The sequence below is a fragment of the Pteropus vampyrus genome, unplaced genomic scaffold, assembly GCF_000151845.1.
Source record: "Pteropus vampyrus isolate Shadow unplaced genomic scaffold, Pvam_2.0 Scaffold100, whole genome shotgun sequence".
Taxonomy (NCBI): Eukaryota; Metazoa; Chordata; class Mammalia; order Chiroptera; family Pteropodidae; genus Pteropus; species Pteropus vampyrus.
The window spans coordinates 3,173,772-3,185,603 of NW_011888881.1; the positions used below are offsets into that span (position 1 = coordinate 3,173,772).

The 11,832-nt window shown below is 56.6% G+C and overlaps 1 protein-coding gene across 1 annotated transcript in view; it reads left to right on the forward strand.

Annotated features, from left to right (window-relative positions):
- The first annotated feature begins 7,550 nt into the window (after window positions 1-7,550).
- CACNA2D2 (calcium voltage-gated channel auxiliary subunit alpha2delta 2) overlaps window positions 7,551-11,832 on the forward strand; it is a 156,056-nt gene continuing 151,774 nt past the window's right edge. The window contains exon 1 of the mRNA XM_011364753.1: window positions 7,551-7,744. Within this exon, the coding sequence (XP_011363055.1) occupies window positions 7,551-7,744 (194 nt within the window). The remainder of the gene's footprint in view (window positions 7,745-11,832) is intronic.

Sequence of the window (11,832 nt, forward strand, 5' to 3'; positions counted from 1 at the left end):
GGGGGCCATTCTAATACAGTCAGGGGACCAACGAGACCGGAGGGGAGCAGTCAGCCTGAGGCCAGGACCCAGGAGACACCAGGAGGTAAGATCGGATCCAGACCCTCGGCTGAGGCCTTGGTCTCTTTCTCTCCTCTGTGAGATGGGGGCGCCCCTGGGCCTCCCAGGGGTAGAAGCAGGGACCCAAGCCCCACCCTGAATTAAAGCGTCCCCCACGCCCCTACCCCTGCCCCACCCAGTGGCTAAAAATAAAAGCAACAATAATTTCCCTAAATGAAACCTCCACTTAAACACTTAAAAAGCAATAAAAACTCAATTTCCTTTCTCTCAATTATTTTACTTATTTCATTTTCCAAAAGGTTCACCCTGTTATGAAGATGTATTTTTCCCCATCAGCGGCCGCGTTCTCCGCCATTACTCAAACTGACTCAGCCTCCCTCTGCCAGGAGGCTCGCCTGGTCTCCGCGGCAACCAGGTGCCCTGGAGGACTGTGACTTCACCTCCACTACTTTGTCAGTGGGGACACTGAGGGGCCAATATCTGCCCCTCTCTAGCTCGTGCCTTGGTTTCCCCACCTCCCGGCTCCGCCCCCAGCCTCCTCGCCTCCCAGCCTCCCTCCCAGCGCCTGCCCCCTCCTCCTGGCTGCTCCAGTCAGGCCCCTCTGAGGCGTCTGGAGAGAGATCAAATCCCAGGGCCCTCAGACAGCACGAGGCGGGTTCAGGGGGGCAGGCCCAGCGCCTCACTTCATCACGCAGTCCTGACACTGTAAAAACTCGGTTTCCGATGTCATTAGTGCTTTGTGATCAGCTCCATTTGTACTGTGCCCGCCCCGATGCCTCGTCTCTGCTAATTGTTTTTACTCACTCCTTCCATTTTTAAACTGCTGTCTTGTTGGCTTTTAATTTTTAATTATTGCTGCCTCCCCTACCTTCCTAAGTGGTCCAGGCCCTGCTGAGGCTCCCCTTGCCGTGGCCGCAGCTGGCTCCCTCAGAGTGACTGAGGCTTGCCCACCTCCTGTCCCAGCCAGCCCTGGATGGTCACAGCCTTGCTCCAGAGGCCAGCTGCATCTGGCTCCTGGTTCAGTGAAGGCGCCATGATCCAGGTCCACCCTCCAAGCACACGGTGGGCACCCACTGCACCGGGCTGTGGGTGCGCTGGTCCTTGGGAGATTTGAATGCCCCGACTCACCCAGGACCCCTTTGTCCTGTTGTGGGGGGCTGCCTGTGGTCTGCAGGGCTGTGGAGGGGACGCAATCACCTCCTCTCCCACCGCTCAACCGCTCACCACCTGGTCCTTCTTTCCTCGTGTCCCTGGGCCTCTGGGATTTACGGTAGGGGGGCACCAGCCTCCTCCTCCACGGCCCAAAGCCCAGAGGTCACTCTCAGCCTCACCTCTGAGCCTCTGCTCACGCAGGTCCTCCAGCCTGGATGCCCTTCCTCCCCCTAGCTCTGCCGAATCCTGCTCAGCGTTCTATCTGTTCATTGGTCTGTCCATTCGTCTGTTCATCTGTCCGCCATCTACCCATTTATCTGCACTTTCTTCTATCCGTCTGTCTGCGTCGCCTGTCAGTGGATCTCCTACTCTGACGTTTTGCCCCTCTGCATCTGCCCAAGCCTGAGTCCTTCCCTCGGCGTCTGTTCCCCAAGGCCCCAGGTTTCCCTGCTCCGTGAGGCACAACTCCATGGAGGCCCCTCCTGCATTGTACGTGGTCACAGGCAAGCCAGAGCCAAGTTCCTGGGACGTTTCAAAATTAAACCTGACCTTCATTTCCCTCGGCCTGTGTCTTACATGTTCCTCCCTTCAGGTCTTTGCTCCCAGCCGGCGTCCCTGCCAGGTGCGGCCTCCTTCCCCTGAGCCATCCTATGACACCCCTAACTTAGTATCAGCGGGCCTGGGCCCTGTTCTAGGTGACTTGGGCAAGATCCTCCCCTGTTCCGAGCTCCTACTTTTCTCATCTGTAAAAGGAAAACAAACTCCAGTTTCTGGATGGCCTCTCACAGGGCTGTTGTGAGGCTCACAGGGATTCTGGGTGGATGTGTAACCATATAACCAGTGGACAGGGAGGCTGGGGGCCCAGTTTCTACCCAGTTTTTACCCCAGGACCTCTCACCCAGGCCCATCCTTCCCCTCTCTGAGCCCCTCCACCTTCTCCACGAATGGAGTCATTACCAGGATTCAGGAACGGGGCTCCCTCATGTCACTTAACTCCCTGCACACTATAAACTAAGGACAATCGGCAGTCTCAGGGAGGGAAAGGATGTGCCCACGTCCCCACAGTTAATAAGGACAGAGGAGAATTTGAACCCAGGGCTGCGACAGCTTGTCTTAGGGTAGGCTGATGGGCACTGGCGAGCCTGTGTGCTCCTGCGGGTTGCCACGGAGCCTCAGCCTTGGTCAGCAGTGTTAGCTCCCCTGAGCACTGGACCCACGTTCCGATGGAGACACTGAGGCTCAGAGAGGGAAGAGACTAGCCAAGGTCTCGTGAGAGTCCTGGTCTAGCAGGGGCTCCTCGGCTCCCTGGTGGCAGAGAGATGGGCCCTCACCCTGCAGAGGGAGACCTTGTCCCATCAGCCGGCCTGGAGAATGTGTGAATCAGGCTGTGGTCACAGTGACGGTCTTCTCACACCCGGTGACCTTTCCTTCCTGGCCTGGTCTGTTCGTTTCTTCAGCAGCATTAGGGGAAAGGCATGGCCAGGAGGGGAAGAAACTTATTGAGCAGCTGCATGGTGCCAGGCACAATGACAGGCAAACCCATACTTACTCCCGAAATCCACCTGCTCAGAAGCAGCTATTATAATCCTACTTTTTTGCAGAAGCACAGCCTGAAGCTCAGAGAGAGTCAGAGACCACCCCTTGCCACACAACCCCCTGTTCCCTGGGAATCAGAGGCTCCTCCTAGTCCTGCCAGAGCTGCTCCCTGGCAAGGATGGGCCTCTCCAGTCTGAGAAGTAGCTCCACCCCAGCCCCTTCTGGGGAGAAGGCAGTATGGAGCGGGGGTCTGTAGTTAGAGCCCCTGGATCAGGGTCCTTACCTGTCACTCACTCTCCTCCATGCCAAGCCCCAGCACAGGGCCTGGCTCCACGCAGCAGATGTTCTGACACCTTTGGTGACTGAGTACATGAAGGAAAAAAGGAAGAATGTCCCAGCCCCACTTAGCCACTACCGGTTGCAGCCCCAGGCGCTAATGGGCCCTCACCTAGAAGCACCTGGACTTCAAAGGCTCTGGAGGAGGTGAGGGACCGCTAATGGAGTTGCAGGCAGAGAAGAGTTGGGAGGCAAGGAACAGGTGGCCCTCCTGGTACCCTCACCCACCCGCCAGCCCTGGCAGCAGCCCCAGACGACTCAGGCTCCTAGGCAGGCTCTGTTGGCCCAACGTGCGCCGCCACTCCTTCTCGTTGTCCCAGACGTTGGTATTCAGCGGGCAAGGACCAGCCTTGGCCCGGGCGGCCCGGGCCACCGCCCCAGCCCAGGGCAAGGCCACCAGGACGGACGCACATGCGCCGAGCAGCCGCAGGCCCTGCTGCTGCCTCCGGCGCCCCCAGCCGCCTGCGTCCGGAACGCGAGAGAAAAGCAAACAAAGACGTATTGGTTTCTGCTCTATTAGAGGCGCAGGAGGGGGGAAATCAATGTTTAGTAAATGGGAAAAGAGAAAATCGTTCAGGAAAGACAGTCTATTTCCAAGCCGGAGAGGGGTTCGTAAACAGCACAGGCCATTGCGGAGGAAGCATCGCGGGCCATAAACTTCCGAGAGGAGGAGAGAGGAGGCGGGCTCCCCGAGCGCGCCCAGCGCGGGCGCTCATGGGGGCCGCGCCCTGACAGCCAGGCACGCGCTTCCCGGATTCAGGGTTCCGAAAGGTTCAGGGTTCTTTTAACGCCACGCCCAGGCACCTAGAGTTGGCTATGCTGCTCTCCCTTAATCCCTTCCATAGATCCCCATTGCCTGGCTTGCACCTGAGCCTCCTCCCTGGCCCGTGGGGGCCTGCGTGGTGGGGCCAGGCAGATCCTCTAGCCTCTCTTGGATGTCCCTCTTCATGGCTCCAGCCACCTTACTGCCTGGGAGTTGGCTGTGCCCAAGAGGGTCAGGGCTGGCCTCCTGGAGGAAGGGAGTTTGAACCGGCCTTGACTCCCTGGAGGAGTTCCCCAGGTTAAGAAGGGAAGGCGTGGTGAGCTGGGGCGGAGAAGAGTTTATGCAAAGGCCAGAGGTACTTGGGAAGTGCCACAGGCTCTAAGGGGAACTTTGTTTCAGATGGGGTGGTTGAGGAAGAAGGAGAGGCTGGGATGGAGGAGTGGAATTGAAGTGGGGGCTGGCACCCTGGTCCGGCTGCACTGGTCCCAAAAGACCCAGAAAAAGAATAGCGTCAGAAAGGAACTGTTAGAAGCCTGGGAGGCTACAGATGAACGGCTGAAGACAGAGTAACTCTTGCTCTGGCCCCCTGGGCTACTGGACTGTTAGAACCCACCTCTCTGGATGTCCGGGACACTGCCTCCCCTCCCCTCCCCCTTCCCCCTCCCCCGTGGCTGGCGTTCCATTGTTCCAGAGAGTGGGCACATGGGACAGAGCCTCTGTCCTCTCCATTCATCAAGGCCTGGCTGGCCGCTCCGGGAAGTATTGAATTTTAGCCTGAGATGGATGGCATGACTAGAGTCTCCTTTACAAATGAATTATGTTCTGTTTATCGTCTGTGCGTGAGTGCGTGTGCACACCCGTGCGAGTGTGGATGTGAGGGGCATGCTCCCACGGGTAGGTACTCGTGTGTAGGAGTCTGTGTGTGGAGAGGAAGGGGTAGCTGGGGTGCAGGCAACTCTTTCAAGAAGTTCAGTGGAGAAGAAAAGACCTTCAAGGGTGAGGCCGGGTCAGGGATACCGAGAAGGGCAGTAGCTTCATTATGGTCGTTGCTGTTACTATTATATGGGTTCGGGACCCTGTTCCCTGCAGGAAGTCCCTTCCAGGTGAGTCTTTCAGCCTCTCAAGAACATGTGAGGTTGTGAAATCAGCTGTTATCATCCCCATTTGCTGAGGAAATGAAGACTCAGAGAGGGGAAGGGATCGGCCTAAAGTCACAGAGCGGGATCCTGGAGCTGGGACTCCAGGGCATCCCTGGGGCCTGAGATAACTTTTCGGAGAGAGAGCTTGAGATAGAGAAGGGGGAAGGGGTTGAGGGACATGTGGGGGCTGGAGCACTCCAGGTCAGAGCACTGAGATCTTGATTGCTCTGGGCAGGAAAAAAGGCTGGAGAGAGGATGTGCTCAGGTGGATGGCCCAGAACAGAGGCCTGTCTTTGAAGCAGTCGGGGAAACCAGCTGGACCCCTAACACCTCCCCGGAACTTTGCAGCCCCACCTCCCACCCAGGATACCCACTTCCATTTCACCCCTCCGGGCCCCTGCTTTCCCATCTGTACAACAGGGGTGTGGACTGGGTTAGAGGAGTGGAGGACTCTGACCTTCCGGAGCTCTGTGGCAGACATAAGCACAATTACATGGGTACACGTTTTTATGGGGGGAGCATGTGCATGCTCAAAGGGAAGCACATGTGCAAAATGAGGTCCAAAGGAATATAGACATGTGCTTCTATGCATCCCACCCATGGTGGGGGCAAAGTGTTTACACAGGGGAGGGAGCCTCCCGAGGGTATACTAGGTCAGCTCAGCTTGGGGCGAGAGGGGGAGTGAGCGGCAAATTGGGGTAGGCCAGGCCCGTGCCGGGGTCCAGGGGTGGGGATCAGGATAGGGCCTGGGGGCAGGAAGAGCAGGCAGAGGAGGCTCTTGGATCACAGGACTTGAATTTCCAGCCAACATAGCCCATTGTCATCCCTGCACCCACTCTGGCCCCACCGCTCCGGGCAGGCACAAAGAAAACAATTTTGCTCCAGCTAAGGACAAGCAGGAGATAGAGACTATGATAAGGGAGCTTCAAGGTGAAATCAGCCAGCCTGGCCCTTGGGCTGGGCAGGGGAGGGGTTCAGAGCAGGGCTGAGGTTCAAAGGAGGGGACTTGAAGGGTCTCTGGGGTGAGGGAGCCTGAGGAAGGAGGGATGAGGGGAAAGGCTGCCCTGAGGGCTGAGCTACAGAGAGGGGAAGACAGGCTCAAGGACACCAGAGGATGGACATGCAGAGGAGGAGGCACTGAGGAGGGGCCTTTTAGGCCCAGTCCTTGTGGGGCCCTTGAGGAGACACCCACCCCAAACACTCCCTGAGTCCTGGGGTTGATCCAGTGTAGGTATCCAGGGCACCTGAACCCAAGTGGCAAGAAGGGCTCTGGACCAAGCTTTGGCCTTGAGTGCCAATGGAGAATTAAACTTGACTAGTCTCAAGGCTACTGAGCAGGAAGGTGAGTAGGGGAGTTCCTGGCCCAAAGGCTGCTCCCCTCCCCACTTCAGGCAGGCATCCTGCATCCTAGATGCCTGGTGTCAGATGGGCACCTGCACTGAAGGAAGTGATGCCAGGCAGGGCCCAGGCCACAGCACACCTGGGTCCTCTTGCTAATGGGGGAACAGGTGCTAGAGTGTAGGCCATGCCAGGGCCCATCCAGCCAACCTGCTCCATCGTCCCACCTGCCACACTTTGAGGTCAAACAGAACTGGGCAGTAGGCTTGGGAAGTGGAAGCAGCTAGATGAGTGAGGCTAAGGACAGGTGAGGAAGAAAGGAGAAGTTCAGGCAGGTGCCCTGGCGATAAGGTGTCTCACCCCCGGGAACCCCTCCTCCATCTTCTGGCAGGAGCCAGCTTAGGCTTTGTCCAGCTGTCCAGCACTTGTGGTGGCAAGTTCATCTGTCTTTTATGGAAAACACTCTATAGATGCCCCTGCTGCAGCCCACTTCATAACAGCAAAAGGAGTCTGGCAAGAAGCCTTGCTAGAACCTTCTCATTCCGTAGCTGTGGCGAGCGAGCGAAGGACCCAGAGGCTCTTCCTGGCAGTGGAATTCCCTTCAGTGCATTTCACTCATTGAAGAAACAAATGGGTCCCCCAACCTGAAGCGCATGATCCTCTAGAAAAATAGCTGCGGCTTCAGAATTGTCATGGTCTCTTCGAGGGAGGCCCTGGAGGCTCAGGCAATCTGTGGGGTGGGAGGGGGCACTTTCTGCCCCTCCAGTCCTTATGAGTTGGTCCTTCTAGGGGATCCTGTCTGTTCCCTTGGGTCTGGCAATCCAATACTCTGAGCATCCTCCCCACCCCAGCCCAACCCCACAGGCCTAGGGGTGCAGGCATACTGAGTAATTGGCTTCAAGGTGCTGTAGGTCTGGGATCTGTATCAGACCCCAATGAGAAATGCCGCCTGCTGTGGGAGCATCATTATGGCCAATGTACCACGCAGCCAGGGGCTCTGTCTGTCTACAGTTCCTGCCCTTGCTGAGGCAGGCTTGAGATATATCCCTGTCTTTCTCAGTAAGAGAGGAGAGGAAGAGGATAAGGAGGGACAGAAAGAGGACTGTTTATGGAAAGGGAACTGGGAACTGGATGAACAAACTGGGCTCTCTGTGAGCCTCCCTCCAGGCGCCAAAGTCAGGCAGAGTGGGAGAGGCCTGGGATTCTTCCTGGGCTGGGAGCGCAGGATGGGCTGTAGCCCTCTCACTCAGCGAGTGGATCTCAGCACCACGGAGAGCTCCCACAACCTCACCATGGATCTCAGCACCACGGAGAGCTCCCACAACCTCACCATGGATCTCAGCACCACGGAGAGCTCCCACAACCTCACCAGCGTCCAGCTGCCCCAACGCCTGAGAGTCAGTGCCTGGGGTTCCTCTCGGTGAGTCTCATGGGTCTATTGTCTCCCTAGTGAGTAGTGTCCCGTCTTATTTGTGTCACTTGCACACTGGCCTGGACACGCCAGGAGCTTAGGACCGGCATGTTTGTTGACCGACTGAATCGTGGTCTCCCTGCGACCTCTGCCACGTCCCAGGCTGCTCTCCAGGCCTGATGACCATCTTCCCACATGCTCCTTCTTCCCAAAGTTTTAACCAAGCTATCCTTTCTTCTTAACTCTTAACCAAGCTATTCTTTCTTCTCCCTGAAGAATCAATATTTTCTCTGTCTTTTGACACTTATTTTATTTTATTTTTACATGCGGCCTCCCAAAGGCTGTAATTTATGGCTAATACCATGCAATCAGAGACAATGGCTGGGTGCCTGTGAGTGGGAGCAGGCAGGCTCCCTGCCAGGTGCCCCCTAGCTCCCTCTCCACCACCCATTCACAAGGGTGTCCATGGTGGTGAGGCCTCTCCGCGCAAGGTCACGAGGAGCCTGGGAGAGACATGAGCCATGACCTCAGCCATTATCTATAGGGCACGAGGGATGGGCCACCAGCTGCAACAGCACAGGGGTGTGGGGGCTTCTGTGGGGGGCTGATCTGAGTAGAGGAGCAGGCAGGGTGCTAAAGGGCTTTCTGCTAGGCCAGCCTCAACTGCAGAGAGCCCCCCAAACTGAGGTGCTGGGGCGATGCCTCTCTCTGCCAGCCTATATCTCCTCCCTCCCACCCCTCCTCTGCCTGCCGAGCTGTGCCCGCGTGGCTCCCGCACTGTAATCTACGGCGCTGTTACTGTGTCAGTGATTTAAATCCTCTGATGGAGCTGGTGACAGCTTAAATGGCTGCCATCCCCTCCCTGTACCCCCCAGGCCCCGATGAGGCCTCATAGGAAGGAGGGTTTGCTGAGGTGGGATTCAGACAGCATTTGCCAAGCTCGAGTGTGGCCAGGCTGCTGTTCCTCACCCTCTGGAGGGGAGGGAGCAAAATGTGCCCTCTCCTTCCCCTCACCAGTGATCAAGGAGAGAAGACAAATCCCTCCATAAATTCCAGGGAAATGGAATGTCTGGAATATGCTCAATTCCACCTGCTGGCAGGTGAGAGGCACAGGGAGGGGGAATGTGCCCAGTACCCAGTGCCAAGCAGTCCTTTTCTGTGGCCTTGTCGCCTGTGACTGGACTGGAATCTAACCCTGTGTGGTAGGCCCAGCCCCCACCTCATCAGTTGCTCCCAATTATGCTGAGTTTAAACTCTGACCCTGTCCCCGGGTCCTCCTTCCCATCCTGGAATCTCCCCTCCATTCAGATATTTGATTCCCAGTTCCATCTCTGTTCAGCCGCTGTTGGGTGGGGGACATTATACAGATGGGGAAAACTGAGACACATAGAGGCAGAGCTGGCAAAGACCACCCAGGAGTCAGTAGCAAGGAGCTGTCTCTCTCCCTGGCAGCAGATCTAGAGCCAGGCACTCGGACAGGATAGGGGACAGAGCTGAGAGATCCTGCTGATGGATGGGGTTTTTCTACACTGATCAAAAGAGCCTATAAGGCCCAGCATTTCTGGTCCTCTGGCTCTGGGGTCCCAGGCCTTTCAAATACAGCCTCAGAAGGGGGACAGGAAGAGCAGGCAGGAGGCCCACCCAGTTCAGGCTGGGTCAGGGTGAGAGGGGATGAGGTCTCAGCTCTGCTGGTGGATGTTAGGGACAGGACTTGGCCTTCTGGAGCTCATGCCTAATGGGAGCAGGTGAGGACCTCTCCGGGCACTACGTGGTGAGAGGAAGCAGTCCAGGGACCATGGAAACACCCACCCCATTCAGAGCTGAGGTGTTCCCCGGAAGTGGGGAGGTATTCCAGACAGAGGGAATAACAAGTGTGAAGTAGCCCCTGAGGGAGGAGCCAGGATTTTGCCTTGATGGCAGAGGGGCAGAGCGGCGACAGTTCCAGACCAGGAAGGACAGACACGGATCTTGTAACCTCCCTAGCCCTCTGTGAGGAGACACGCAGCAGCATCCCCTTCCTCCAGGACTGTAAACCGAGATGCAGCAAGGTTAACTGACTTGCCCAAGGTCAACAGTTTGCATGTGGTTGAGCCATGACTGGAGTCCAGGTCCTCTTGCTGCCCCTCAGCTCCCACCCCAGCTGGGACTCAGGCTAAGCTGGGCTGGTAGCTTGCCAACCTCTAAACCCCTGTAAATCCCTCCTGGGAGTAGGAAGTGTCAGAGGAGTAATTAAATGATTGAGTGAGCAGGGTCAGCAACTGGAACAAGGCACCCGGCCACACCAGGTGTCCTTCCAAGTAGCCGCATGTCTCCAGCTGGGGGCTCTGAGGGCATCTGGTGGCAGGAGCGTCCTGTCTCCCTGCCAGGCATGGGAGTCAGGTGGACTCCCCTTCTCTCTGTGCAGGACACTAGAAAGTGGGCTCAGGGCTCAGGATGCCCAATTATTCCCAGAGAGACTCTTTACTGCCACTGTCCTGTCCTATGGAGCTTGCAGTCTGAAGGGGCAGACTCTGGACGGCCAGAAAGGCATACAGTAGGGTTGCAGGGACTGACACCCCAGGTTCCCAGTTCGCCTCGAGCAGCCCTCTTAGATAGAGCTGGGCCTAGGAGTGAGACAGACCTGGGGTCTCTTCCAACCTGAATAGCCCCCACCCCATTGCCTACTACCACTCCCAGATCCACAACCCTGACTCAGTGGCTTATCCTAGCTCTCCACATCTCCTACCCCAACCTCCTTAATGACTTTTTAATAAATTGAAAAATTGTTTCAATACCAAATGCGATCCCGGGACATTGTTCGTGACTGTATTGAGCTTAAGTCAAACGTTTTGCATTAAATCCTACTGATTAATAATTACAAGGAGCAAGTCTGTCTTTACTGTAATGTGTTTAGGAAAACTGATGGATTTAATTTTTTTATCGGCCAAAGTAAGAAAATGTAATCTTTCTGAAAGTATCTAATACAACAATGCACCATAATTAGTTTCTCTGGAAACGGGCATAATGGAATAGAATAATAAATCACTTCTCCTTTCGTCCCTTCCCTCTGATGGAGGGAGATTTCCCCTCTGTGGGGCCAGGAATAGGACAGGGAACAGAACTGGGGGACTGAGGTGGCCATGGCTGTGCAGCCCTGGCTCCTCTCTGCTGAGTCAGTGGCCCTTGGCCCTGCCTCACCCTTTGAGGGGCTTGGGGCTTGGGGCACAGGTCCTCCACTCCCAGGCCAGAAACTGGGAGTCTCTCAGGAGCTGGGACCCAGCTTCCAGAGTGATGGTGGTGGCTCTGACCCACTCCTACCTCCTTTAGACAGAGCTCAGTCCCCCTGCTTTGCAGGTTCTGGGTCGGCCCCCACTCCTGGCCATTCCTGCTTCGCAGCCTCCACACTCCTCATGCTCTGCACCCCCAGTCTGGGCCAACTCCCCAGGTGTGGGCTGTCCTCATCAGAAGCTCCCCTGGACCCCAAGTGCTTCCCTCAGCTACTGTCCCTGCCTCAGGCTCGCAATCAGTAATGACAAGATAATTGTTTGTTTTATTGATCATGATCAGCGTTCTGTAGCCCAGTGATGGATGATGTGGGAATAGTCACATTTGCCCTGGCACAGGCACCCCAGCACCAGGAGGATCAGATGTGGCCTCGCCTGGATGCAGACCCTCCCCATCCTGCCACCTCGCTGCCCCCCTCTGGCCCTGGCTCATGATGGCTAAGCAAAACGAGCACTAAATTAGGAATCCGGAGCCCTGGGTCTGAGTCCCAGAATTCCAGATCCCCATGCAGCCCCTGCCCCTAGTCTTTAGTTTCAGATTTCCCCTGGGAGGCCAGGCTGTAGGCCAGGCTGGAGGATCTGTGTATAACCGAGGTGCCCAGATGGTGCCCCATAAATGCCTGTGAAGGCCATGAGGCTCGCAGCCCAGAACCTGCCAGCCCACTGGTCACCCAGAGCCACTGGAGGCTTCTCTGGCCACCTCACTCATCATTCTCCTCGGTTTTGGACTCTTCACTGAGGCTTCCACCCTCAGGTGGCACAGCCTCTCCCTTTCTGAATCCTCACAAGACTCTACTGGCTGGTCTCTGCCTCAGCCGCTCCCATTCCAACCCC